This window comes from Rhipicephalus microplus, chromosome 7 (assembly GCF_043290135.1).
Source record: "Rhipicephalus microplus isolate Deutch F79 chromosome 7, USDA_Rmic, whole genome shotgun sequence".
In the NCBI taxonomy this organism is placed as follows: domain Eukaryota; kingdom Metazoa; phylum Arthropoda; class Arachnida; order Ixodida; family Ixodidae; genus Rhipicephalus; species Rhipicephalus microplus.
Genome location: NC_134706.1, coordinates 39,752,404 through 39,765,181, shown reverse-complemented (window position 1 = coordinate 39,765,181; position 12,778 = coordinate 39,752,404). Strand labels below are relative to the sequence as shown.

The following is a 12,778-nucleotide window of genomic DNA, read 5'->3' as shown; positions in this document are numbered from 1 at the left end:
GCGAGTGACTCAATCAGTGTCAGAGTTTTTTGAGGTCGTGGTTTGTTCATATTAGTAATAAACACTGATCTCAAAAGGCTCTACTTCTACACTACCGTAGAGAGCAAAAGAAAGAAAGAAAAGGGTGATTCTCGACGATTATCGTAATAGTCTCCATGTTCTTTGGTGGTCAATGGGGCTGGCTGTGTCATCAACTCAGCGACAGGACGAAAGACCCAATCATCGCGGCCTTCGCAAAGGGAACGGTCTCAGAACAAATGCTGAGAATACTACATAGTGAGGACATTACGCATCATCTTCCGAGTTCGTTCCCAGCTCACCTTGGACAAATAAAACTCCCCTTTCAACCTCAATGAAGCAGCACGCGAGGTAGTGCGAGACCTCTCGAACCGCACCTCCCCGGGCATGCATTCTGCCGGTGAAGGGGATAGCTAGAAAATTCTCACTACTTATAACGAGCTCACTAAACATTTCTACCTGTCCAAAAGGATTTTCCCTCCACCTCACAAAAATCCAACTCTGCCTGAAGCAAATACATTAAGGCTTCTGGAAATGCGGATGTACCCTACTTTGAAAATGTTGCACATCATGTACCCTGACCTACACCCAAGTAATCTTTGCCCACATTGTGGGAAACAGCTTCATTAGAACATATGCTCTGGCAGTGTATCAAATTCGCTCATTTACCGAATATCACCTCTGCCTGATGGAAGGCGGCATTCCGCAGCTCGTCCTTGGCAGATCAGCTCTGGGCTGTCCACCAAGCCCGCGAGGCGTCTGAGGAGCTTGGCATCTCCCTACGTGGGATCGAGCGGCCCGCGACACAGTAGCCTGCGTTTTGGAGGATTTAATAAAGGTTCATCCAATCTAATCTCATATGTTCTTGACATTGTTGAGAAGAAAAAAAATTGGCAGATTCCACTTACAGTAGGAATCGATGATATGCGAAGCACGAATGAAGAAGTTTGATATGGCAGTTTCAAGCCGGCATAATGTTACGAGGTGGACATTTATTATGCCTTACATGACTTCCATGTCATGATTATTATGTTGGCGCTTGGCATTTGTGTTCGTCGTCCATTCACGTCACGTAACACTAAATTTGGTAGTGTGAAGGTAGCGAAACGGCTGCGAGCCCGCTATGAGCATAACATGTAGTCAGGTTTTACACGACACGCATTTTATGATTATCATATGTTCGGACGTGTCCTTTACATTCGCTGTCCATTCACGTCACGTAACGCATAATTTGGTTGATGTGAAGCTAGCGAAACGGCCGCGAGCACACTATAAGCGCAGCACGTAGTCACGTTTTTACATGACACGCATGCCATGTTCGAACGCGTCACGTAATACCAAATTTGGTATATGTTGATGCTAGCGAAACGGTCGCGAGCTCGCCACGAGCGAGGTACATAGTCATGTTTAACATGACACGCTTGTTATGATTATCATGTTGGCACCAGTCATATACCTTAGTCAATCATTCAAGTCACGTAATACCATGTTTGGCATATGTGAAGCAAGCGAAACAGCCGCGAGCGCACAATGAGTGTGTACAGTCATGACTTGCATGACATGCATGTCATGATTTCCACGTTTGGACCTGTCACATTCGCTTGCAGTCATGCCATACCATAGAGTTTCATACAATATTGTATGAAACTCTATGTGCCATACCATACCAGTTTTGCAATATGTCATGTGAACGAAACCACCGCAAGAGCAGCAAGGCCGTAACATGTAATTCATGACATACACGGTATGATCATACAGTCATGTTATGTCATGCCAATTTTCGCAAAGATCCCATTATCGAAACGGCCAGGAGCATACAGTTTCTCACAATCATAGTATTATTGTGTTGATTGTGAGAAACTCTCAATCATAGTACGATTGTCACAATAACATTGTGAGAAACACTATGGCCAAGAGCGCTAAAAGTCGTAGGCGACTAGATAGATAGATCCATCAAAGTCGCCGAAGTTCGCTAAGAAATGCTTGCATTAAAAAAGCCAATTGCAGTACGCAGCCGATCCAGAAAAACAAGCCGAAAGATCACGTGTACGGCGCCGCTTGTTGTGGCCAGCTGCACGCGCGCAATGCTTTCGCGCGAATAGCTTAGTTTTGAATATTTTGTCTCGGATTTCTGAGCTCCGCAGGCTGTCGTTACACGTAACCAAAACGCTCTGTAGTGCACTTTTCAGGAGGTGCCAACTACGCCTGAAGTCCAGACCTTTTGACAAGCTAACTGAAAGGTTGGTTAGATGTGACCGCTACTTTATTGTACTGTCAGTTTCGTTTGTAGTTTTCGTTAAGAATACAGTTCGCGACTTGCCTTTAAGCGCTCGTAATAAACGTTGTGTGTCAAATTCTTAATGCATGACACGTTCCTATGTGTGCACCTGTTGTTTCATAAAGGTATTCGGCGTTAATTTCGAGCGTAGCTGCACTGACAATTGTCGGGTTTGCTGTGGTAACGTCAGGCGCCGCGGCTCTTGTCGCAATGTTTAAAATTTCGCGCGGAAGCTTTTCTGTACTTTGTAAAATACCGCACCGCGCGTTTTGGTTTGCTTCCATTGACCACAGTCGCCGCACAGTAGTGTTCCACCACTATCGTGTAGTTATCAATCGCATCCAAACGGTGCGTTGTGCTTGGCATGATACATCTTTTGACTGAATGGTGCGTGTGGAGCTCGTACCAGCTTAGCCTATCAGTTATCACGTTAGCTTAGCCTGTCCTAAAACTGCCTATTTACCTGTAGTTTCATGAGTTGCGCACTCTCATTCCGAACATCATTTGCTGCAGGTCTATACGGTTTTTCGTGAGTGCGGTTTATATTAATCATCCAGCCATATCTCGACCTGTGGACAGACCGCCATGAAGAAGCGAAAGACCTGTCCTTACGGCCCGACGAACGACTACGTTCTGAGCAGCCCCATCGGACGCTTGGCCGTGAAAAGCTGTCCGCACGGCCTGCACAGCCTGCATCAGATGGATGACGAGGCGCATTTCTCGCCAGACTTGAGGTACTGTGTTCGAACCCCGCAGGTTTACTCTATATTTCAGAATCATTTTCACAGTTGAGTCTGTTGGTACATTTCATTGTGCGCGTGGAGAACGTCGTGCAATTACGTTTTGTGTGAAAGTTGGATAAAAAAAAGGTGGATCGAGATGTGCTCGAAATGCTTCACAAAGCCTACGTTGACGATGCGATAATACAAAGCCATACGTTGATGCGTGTTAACAGCTTCAAGGCAGGTCTAGAGTCTATCAACGGGGACGACTGCTCCGGACGTCCGTGGAAATCTCAAACAAGCAACTCTCTGCAGAATGTGCATCAAGTATTGGATAAAGACTGGCGATTAAGCATTAAGATGACTGCAGAAGAGTGTGGAATACCCAAATCATGTTTTCACAAAGCACTTTCTAAAGAAGAAAATCTGCGCGAGAACGGTGCAAAAAGTCCTGACGAGTAAGATGTAGGAGGAGTCCAACTGTACTTATTGTGTCCAAGTTGCAGGCCAAAATTAATGTGGAAGCACCACTGGAACTTTTTTTTTTTGTCCTCAATGATCAAATGAATCCTTAAAGGAACTCTGCAAGGGATGCTGAAGATGGTAAAAGCATCTTCAATGACTTCACTGAAGGAGGTTCTCGTTGATGGCTTTCAGGGTGCCTTCAGTGATTGGGTGAAGCATTGGCAAAGCTGCATTAAATCAGGAGAGAACTTTGAAAAGTTTGAAAAAGATTGTACACTGAAATTGAGAGTTCGTCAGAAACCCTTCTGGTTGGGATGAAACATGATGGATATGAAGTACGCCGATCAATTAAAACCTAAAAGAAAATGACATTCAAGCTTTCCTACGGAAGGAAGTCTTGATCGCTGTGATTGTGAACAAGCCTTCCTTCCGTATAGAAACCGAAACGTCAAGTTTTCTTTGGTCGGTGTGCTTTGTTTCCTTTGTAAGATTGTAAACTGATATTAAATAAATTATCTACAAAATAAAAATTCTGAGAACTTTGGGACAGACCCTGTGTGTATGCGATGCCGTAAATGTTGTAACACTTTCGTTATCATGCCTGCACAAATGGATCATCGGTGATCAATGCTTTGAATCATAGTTTTGGCATGTTCAATTGTTTTGCAAGCACTAGCACTTCCTAGTAGTAGACAATGCATCCGAGTGCTAGAGCCGCACATGTGGTTTCCATTTAATGTGATTATAATGTACAGACAATCTGTTCTCGCTTTCACTTTCATTTGGCTTCCGTTTTTTTTTTGTTCGCCTCCCTTCTTTTGCATTTTCCCCTCTAGCCAAGCTCTTGTAATCTTCTGTTTTCTACCGTGCTCCTATGGGGGAACTGAAGAATGTGAGGAAAATACGAAAGGACGAATGCTTTTTGTTGCATTTTTTGCTGATAAAGCTGGCCCTTTCTCCACCTACAGAATAGGGGTGAGGGAGATACCAGCTTTATGCAGACTTTGGCTTCTAAGACACCGACTTCAGCACTGTACAAGCGAAACGAAGACCGTTGCATACACTACACTGGTCCGCCCCTTGCTCGAATATGCAGACATTGTTTGGAACCCACATACAAAGACGGATTGAGCGATGCTCGAACGGGTACAAAAGAAAGCGCTGCGATTTATTCACAACGCATACACCAGGCGAGTATTCGTGACAGAGCTGTGCAGGCGTTCTGACCTACCAACACTAGAGTCCCACTGTAAATTACATCGACTTAAAATATTACACAGCATAGTTAATGGTTATTCAAAGCTTGACTTCAATATTTATCTCGAATTAAACATGTCACGCCCCACCCGGAACAAGCACAACAAAACAATCCTAATGCCTTTCACGAGAACAAACGCTCACCGTCTATCCTTTTTCCCGAGAACGATAGCAGAATGGAACACTTTGCCACGCGACGTTACTAACTTAACTAATCAAAATGCTTTTTGAACGGCTATTCAAAAATGTGTATGATTGGAAGTGCTGGTCTTGTTTCCCTGTTCTATTGTATTAACGTATTTCACGGATTATCTTGCTTCCATGCCACTAACGCACACTGCTTTTCTTTTTTTTTTTCACGCTTCCTGGTCAATGCGCGTAGTGCACTTTGTGTGTTTTGCATTAGACTAGCATTGCCGGTTTTATTGTATATTCACGTAGCTATTTGTAACGAGAATTACTGCTGCTTTACAAATCGTGGGCCGTGTTACTGATGGCGTGCACTTGTGTGTCGTGACAATCTGTAAGCCTACTGCATCATTGCTTCCCTGTGTACCGCGAACTGTGTTACTGGTCGCGTGTAAACTTTGTGTTCAAACTCTGCACTGTACCACTCCTGCCTTGGCTGCCAAAGGGTGGCTGGCACTATTGGACAAATAAAATAAAAAATAAAAAAATAAATGCTCTGACCTTTCTTTTCCATTTATCTCACTTTCTCCCTCTACATCGCAATTAGATTTAGATTTTCTTTGAGTCTTTGCACCAGGAAGTTTTTTTTTTTTTTTTTTCATTTTGCTTTCTTGTGTTCGCCTGAATGGCTCCATCAAGACTACAATGTTCGTTGCGCAAAATCCCCGTCATTGTTGGTCGCTGCCAGAGTTCGTCTTAACAGAAGAGGCCTGTTATGCGTTTCGTTTAAACAGATTTTTTTTGCATTGAGTCTATGGGAAACCAAAAGAACACTCCCCTGGTGTCCGTCTTAAGCAAGAATTCATCCTAACAAAGTTTGTCTTAACGAGAGTTTACTGTATCGTAGTTTTTATAGTGCTGTTTATCAGCTGGCATCCAAAATTGCACACTTTTCAAATTTTTATTCATCCCACAGTAGTTTTGTTGAGCTACAACGTATATTTTTCGGAAAGGGCATTACAATATGCATAATTTGGTATGCTTCGATGCGTGCCAGAGCACTTTGCTAACTGCAAAAAACATTGCTCCTGAGACAAATGGAAAATAGCCATTTCCTCGCTATAACGAAAGAGTTAAGACCATGGCTATTGCTGAGGACGTATTTTCATGAAACTCCTTTCATTGAAAAGCGACTTGTGCCTATGAGGTGCTTTCTGCAGTAGCAGTTGATGGAAATAATTATTTACTTTTTGTCTTAGCATTGAAGTGAAGCTGCTAAGCCAGGAGTTTGAGGACAATGGCTACACCTACCAACCGGTGCTGAGCTGCTTGTCTTGGCTTGAAGCCTACTTCAAGAGTCCTCGTCCGGAGAGGAGGCCGTTGCCGGCTATCTGCGGGCCAACTGTTTTTCCCAGAGGTCTGCTATGTCTTTGTGTTTGCAGCCTTCCACTTTCTTGTGCAAACTGGCATACTGTATTAAGCGTAAATAACTTCGAGAAAAAATTGGCCCCATACCTACATGCTTTTCTGCAAGTGTCATCGAAAGACGATAGTAGTCTTCTGTCGGCCAAGCAGCTATTAATTTATTTTTACTTATTTACAGAACACTGTCAACCCTCCGTGAGGGTTACTGCAGGAGTGGCAAAATACAAACATACTAGTACAAGCAAGTTAATGATACGCCAATACAAGAAGATTGTTTTGCCTTGACTAGAAGGGCGCCTCCTTTATGCCGAATTGGCCGCATGTGGGTGGCACTGGTAGAATAGAGACGGCACTGCGTGAGATACGGACGACATCTGGCAGTGTTATCAAGAAACAGGAGCTTGTAGAACCCAGGGCCAGTGCCAGGTGGCAGCACGGCATTGTCGGCAGAGCTCTTTTTCATGTATAGTGTCGCATTTTCAGCACAGCGTTAGAAGCACTATAGCCTTTTGAATTACGTATTCGTGTGTTTTTTATTAAAGGAACACACCACCTAATACTTACTCATTGATGTTGCACCTCAGATAAGCGTAATATTTGCTTTCGATGAACAATGTTCACAAATATGAACGCAGCCACCAGTTCAGGATGGCTGGGCATCGAGCAAGGGCTTAAGCTTTGGCCGGGTGCGCGAATCGTGTGACGGACAGAAAGACAGACCAAAATTTTGTGTTCAAGTGTCCAGGGAAATACTATTGTCTTTCAAACACGCCTGATCACCACCACCAGAGATAAGCACAAGGAAAGACGCTTTCTTCTTGTGCTTCTTTACGCTGGTTGTGCTTAGGCATCTAGATTTTTCTTGAAGGTGTGATTGCTTGCCGTTATGGTCTCTTTCATGGATTTTGACACTGTTCGTGTGTTTTCTTGTCTGCTCATTGTTATCAGTGGCGGCACACTCCAGTGCTGTTTTTAGAGCAAAAAGTGCGCTAACATTTCGTTTTGCCACTACACCAATACATCGCAGAAGCTTGAAGGATAACAAAGAAACTTGAGCACATGTCAAGAACTACTCAGCGTGCAATGGAATGGAAAATGATAGGTGTAACATAGGATATGGGATGGCGGCAGAGTACATCGAAAGACAAACTGGGGTAGCTGTTGTCCTAGCTGACATTAAGCGGGAAAAAAGTAGATCTGGGCTGATAATGTAATTAAAGACAAATAATCGATGGTCAGTTGGAGCGACAAACTAATGGGTACAAAAGGATGGAAAATGCAGCTTAGGATGGTTGGTAATAACTGTAATTTTAGGCGTTGACATTAAAAAAAACACGACATGGTAATGATGAATGCTGTAGGGAAAAGCTCCGCATTCATTTCGACCAGCTGGTATTCTTCAAAGGGGCACTGCAATACTCTTTGAGCATCGTTGAGCAACGCTGCCATTCGGTAGTACAGGCTCTCGGCAACACGCGAGCCAGTTATAGTGCAGCACGCGGCCTGGAACTCACAATAAATGATCAAATTCAGCTAAATATTGCTTTCTCTTTTCTAGACAAATAACGGAAGACGCTCAAAAATCACTCGAAAGCCTATCTATCAACCATTGGCTGATTTCAACATGGTGCGCTCGGTCGTTACAGAGATCGTCGCGAGAGGCCACGACTTGCCCACGCGTGCGCTTGCGATCGCACTGAAAAAGTGCTTATTCGAAGGAAATATAAATCGCAACAAAATTGGCAAGAAGCGTTATTTCTATAACAAATCTTGTTTTATTCTGTTAGCGATACTTCCCTGTATCAGCTGTTTAAGTATGATTTTCGCGTGTGAAGAACTTTAAAGCACACGGGCATAGCAAGAGCAACTTTGCATTTTTTTTACTCCCATTGGCTCTTGGACTTATTGCTGTGTAAAATTAAGTGCAGCCTTGAAGGGTCCTCTAACATAACATCGTCATCATCACAGTTGTCACTTTTGGTGGCACTGTCAATGACAAAAATAAGAATTTCTTCATTCGTCAAACCACGTTTCTTGTGTGGCGCCATGTTTTGAAAACGCAGGTAACGTGCACCATTTGCCACTAAAAAAAAAGAAAACGCACACTTACAAACAACTCCACCAACGAAGAACTACACTCAAACCTCAATATAACAAACCCGGATATAACGAAATGTCGGCCATAACAAAGTAAACGATGAATGCTCTTGCAGTGAATATAGTGTTGAGAACATACTCTTATAACAAATTTTTGGATACAATGAGCTTATTTTCATGTAAAACTCAAATTTATTATAATGAGGTATGAGTGTATGTCCACCTATAGGAAAACATATGAATCAAAGGGCAAACATCAAGTAATGTGCTGCAATTTATGAAACATTTTCACAAACCAGATTTTCTATGTGGCCAGTGATTCGCTGGTAAAAGCACTTTTGGCCTCGCCATCAAGGCTGGCGAATCGCCACTGCAAAAGCCAGTGGGTTAATAACATCGTTGGATGCCTAATGGCGCAGTGAACATGCCTAACATTTTGGACATACATCAGCTTCTTCAATCGGCGAACTTGCGCTGAGGTTAATGCTTAAACGTGTACACACGACTTCAGAAAGCATAAACTTGTTTCCCCATCCATGAAAAGTTTGCGGCCTCACCCTGCCTCACCTTAGCTCTTGTAAGCACCAACTAATATCACGTCGACCTCATTTTATCCTCATTATTCTGACGTATTTTATAATAGGCACATTGCAACCTGGTGCTAGCAATGCGGCGTATGTCCCTCTCCCCCTTTTTTTTTTTGACAGTATTCATTATGAATGCACCAAATTTCCATTAGCAGTGTATGGCAGTGTTTGCGAAGCATGTCTATTCTTGATTGCACCTTCAAATTGCTGACGTTCAAGGCATTCGTTTTATTTTAGCTTGACTTGGCTTTCTTTGTTTTTCTTTGTTTATTTTACAAGATGGGGTGGGCAATTCCTGGCATTATGATGATGATGTGTTAGAGTTCTTCCAACAGCGGGCGATCGTGGACATACTGTCCTCCAGTTTTGATAGACCGCCCACTGCCTGAATTCACCTCTTTGGAATTCATGTCTGAGAAACCTATGAATAGCATCTGTGTGCACATTGTGGGGGTCTCGGCGAGGCGAACGAGCGCATCGCCACGCCAGGCTCTTGGAGTGAAAGGACACAGCAGACGCGGTTGGTACAAAGCACACAACATACATACATTTATTAACTAATTTAGACGACGATATCATCCGCCGAATGTTACATCAATTTTGATTAACACGCTACCATGCAAACAACATAACGCAGTGACACACTAAACACACAATAACATGATAAACACACACTAACACATACCCAAGGCGGCGTCGCCAACGCCCGACTTTCCACGTGGGACCTCGGCGCGAAGCCCGTGGTGCCGAGCACCGGGGACCCACGCTACAGACAACTGTTCGCGGCAGCCGCCACGCGCAGAAGAGACTCGCTCAACGCTCGCCCACCACCAAGGCTCGCCTTCCGCCAGGGGCCACCGCCGGCGCTACCACTCTTCCAACAGTGGTACTCAAAGCGAACACAACGCCACCTATCACCCGGCGGTGGTCACCACCGAAACAAAGCCTTGGGGCGAGACACGTGCGCAAGCGGCGCAGACAACTTTACAGGGGGGGTGTCAACACCCCCACAACATGACGCCAGCGAGATGGGCCTCTCGACACCTGGTTATGTCAAAAGTAGTCTGAAAAGATGACCACATAGTTTCAAAGATCATGAACTCTAGTGCCAACACTGGAACATAAACACCATAGCTGCCATTTTTCATGTACATCATAGATGCTGCTGGAAATTCACGGCCAGAGTGAAATATAGATGCGTGTAAAAGTATGGGGAGCTCGAAAAATTTAAGTACTTAATCTTGCTACCTCCCTGGCTGCTCTCGGGAAATATCCACCTCTAAATAATTTATGGGGAGAACCCTGCCATGTGCTCATGCTACTCGGCCATTTGCACAGGCTCGTTCACCGGTGCGGTCTGGCAAATGTTGTCCGAGAGAGTCGGTCCAGGAACGACGGTGAGCTACGGTGAGTTGGCGAGGCTCTGCAACAACCCCCGGGCTGCCCAGGCCGTCGGTTCGGCCATGCGGAACAACCCGCTCCAACTCTTGGTGCCGTGTCATCGTGTTGTGCGGCACAACGGTGGCCTGGGACACTATGCCGGAGGGAAGCGTGATGACGTGAAACAGTGGCTGCTCCACCACGAGGGAATTAGCTACTAAAGGAGTGTGAAAAAGTTGAATTGAGATCGCGGAATGCCTCCTATAAGGTTTGTCCTTAGCACGTAAATTAGCCCCGATTGCAGTGCTTGTTACTCCAACTATTGATCCTGGCTATAGAATATTCCAATCCTGATCAACACGCACAAGAAGAGGCCTATCAGAAACGCAACAGGTTGTATTTTTGCGTATGCAGTTGACAAAATATGGTTGTCAGGCATAGTTCAATTGGCGATTGCCACATGCCTGGCTTACATTGCACGATACGATTAGAACAACTGTAGAAAAGTAAGAATGCTTTCACCGTAATGTTCACTGCCAAAGCGATATGCATAGTGAAATAGAGTGCCAGAAGTTTTCAAGGGTGACCGCTCGGCAGCACATGGCAAAAATGTTCAATTTATTCATGCCACATTGTTATCCTCCAAACTGGTGGCAGCGTGGTCAATCAAATCACTCTATTTTGCCATGACCTAACATGTCATCTAGCCCCATAAGCCGTAGACGTAACAGGTTTACAAAACAAGCATGGTTTGATTCCACAAATGCGGATTACTGTGCAGATAACCGAGTTATGAGCCGGCCTCATTGCTCGTAAAGTTGTGACATGTACAGGTTATCCCGGTAACATAAAGGAAGGTATGATTGAATGAATTTATGTTCTGTCACGGAAATGACCGTAAAGTTGGACACTACATTGTCATGTGGTCAGCCTAGTATTGTACCCCCATATGTTGAAATAATTTGCTAAGTTTACCTTGCCAGTGGGTTGTTGTTCAATAATGCTGGCCAATTGAAGCAAGTTTGTAAAGAAAGCTTTTAGTTGTTAAGACTTGAAAATGTCGCAGGAACACTGCTGATTTTAATGTAGTAACAAGTCAGCTGCGTAAGTCCACTGGAGATATGACTGTTCAAGCAAAGTAAAGGCATAACTAAACATACCGAGCGCTTGTGAAGCAGCTAGTCTTGTTTTATTTTGAGTTGCTCAACTTGTATATGGTTTAAAATGTCTCTGTATTGTGTATCTTCCCTATGACAAGTTCATTGACTTGATATAAAGTGATCATTTTTTGGGCCACTTTCAGTTGCCTTCATACAAATAGTTATGAAAGAGGCAAATTTGGTAAACGCGAACTTCACCTCCGGAGAAGCGAGAGTGAGGTTGGCAGCTATCAACTTATGTCGATGGTACTCTGTTTTTAAAGGTACTCATTCTAATACCCCTACTCTGTGTTCTTAGCTCAGTTGAATCATTAAAACAGCTCATTTTCCACACAGCGTGTGGGATTTAATGCTCTTGCTCAGTTTTTTTTTTTTTTACCGTAACACCCGGTACTCTGCTGTCTGTGCAAGAATCTCATTAGAGTTTTTTCACCGAAGCACCTATTTTGGTGAACGTCTGTTTTGTGTAACATATGTGATAATGTTTGCTGTTGCTTTGTACGATATGGAAGATATTAAGCGATGAATGTGGAGAAGTTACTAAATGAATTTGCGTGATAATGAGTTTGAGGGAATATTGATGCTGGTATAAATGGTACAATTCGTTGCTGGGTCCCATGGATTTAATATGTACGGTGTTCCTTTTACCTAATTGCTGCCTGACGTAAGACAGGGAGTGCACAAGTGTGGGCAGCTGCACCCAATTGTAGGGCTTCCTTCAGAGTCTCTAATTGATTGTTTTTGGTCATGTAATACGTCAACTCAATAAAATATAACCTGCAAACCACCAACAAACTTCTGAAACATTTATTGCCTGGATTCTCAGCTTGCTGTTTTAGACCTTTCAGCAATGCTGAATTGTGAAACTCTGAAAACATATTTCAAAATGTTTTTTTTTATATTGCGGTGTCAAAAGTGGCCATCAGTACTCAAGTTACAAAGGCAGTGCTGAGCACAGCACTCGTATGAAATCTTCACATCTCTATGCTTATAGTATTTAAGAGTGCTGTTACGCTGAATATACGAGGACAGTACACAGGACACCACATTCATCAACTGTCACTTTCTAAAACGAAGTGGAGTAGCTGAAAAAACTTTTCAACACTTTTCAGCGAACCACCTAGCTTTGCTTTTTGGTGACTCTTCAACATGACTGCAATACCACTGTCACACTAAGTTTTAATGTCATTCGAATGGAATGACATTCACATCTAATAACATTATTCAGGTGTTACACAGAGATATATAAATGTTATTAGA

The 12,778-nt window shown here is 43.6% G+C and overlaps 1 protein-coding gene across 3 annotated transcripts; it reads left to right on the top strand.

The window, feature by feature from the left end:
- The first annotated feature begins 2,119 nt into the window (after positions 1 to 2,119).
- Positions 2,120 to 10,960, top strand: agt (O-6-alkylguanine-DNA alkyltransferase). 3 transcript variants are annotated; one of them, XM_037431111.2, is made up of 4 exons: positions 2,120 to 2,258; positions 2,876 to 3,030; positions 6,129 to 6,286; positions 10,317 to 10,960. In XM_037431111.2, exons 2-4 carry the CDS (start codon positions 2,882 to 2,884, stop codon positions 10,577 to 10,579), a joined length of 570 nt encoding a protein of 189 aa, XP_037287008.2. In that variant the 5' UTR covers positions 2,120 to 2,258; positions 2,876 to 2,881; the 3' UTR covers positions 10,580 to 10,960. The 3 variants fall into 3 exon arrangements, with proteins under 3 accessions (XP_037287008.2, XP_037287006.2, XP_037287007.2); XM_037431109.2 differs by having other exon boundaries at positions 2,125 to 2,258; positions 2,854 to 3,030; XM_037431110.2 differs by having other exon boundaries at positions 2,125 to 2,258; positions 2,810 to 3,030.
- Positions 10,961 to 12,778: the final 1,818 nt, after the last annotated feature.

Coding starts and splice junctions, on each gene's coding strand:
- agt (XM_037431111.2), top strand. CDS start 2,882: ATGAAGAAGCGAAAGACCTGTCCTTACGGCCCGACGAACGACTACGTT. Junction 3,031..6,128: donor CATTTCTCGCCAGACTTGAG/GTACTGTGTTCG, acceptor TTTTTGTCTTAG/CATTGAAGTGAAGCTGCTAA. Junction 6,287..10,316: donor GCCAACTGTTTTTCCCAGAG/GTCTGCTATGTC, acceptor CCATTTGCACAG/GCTCGTTCACCGGTGCGGTC.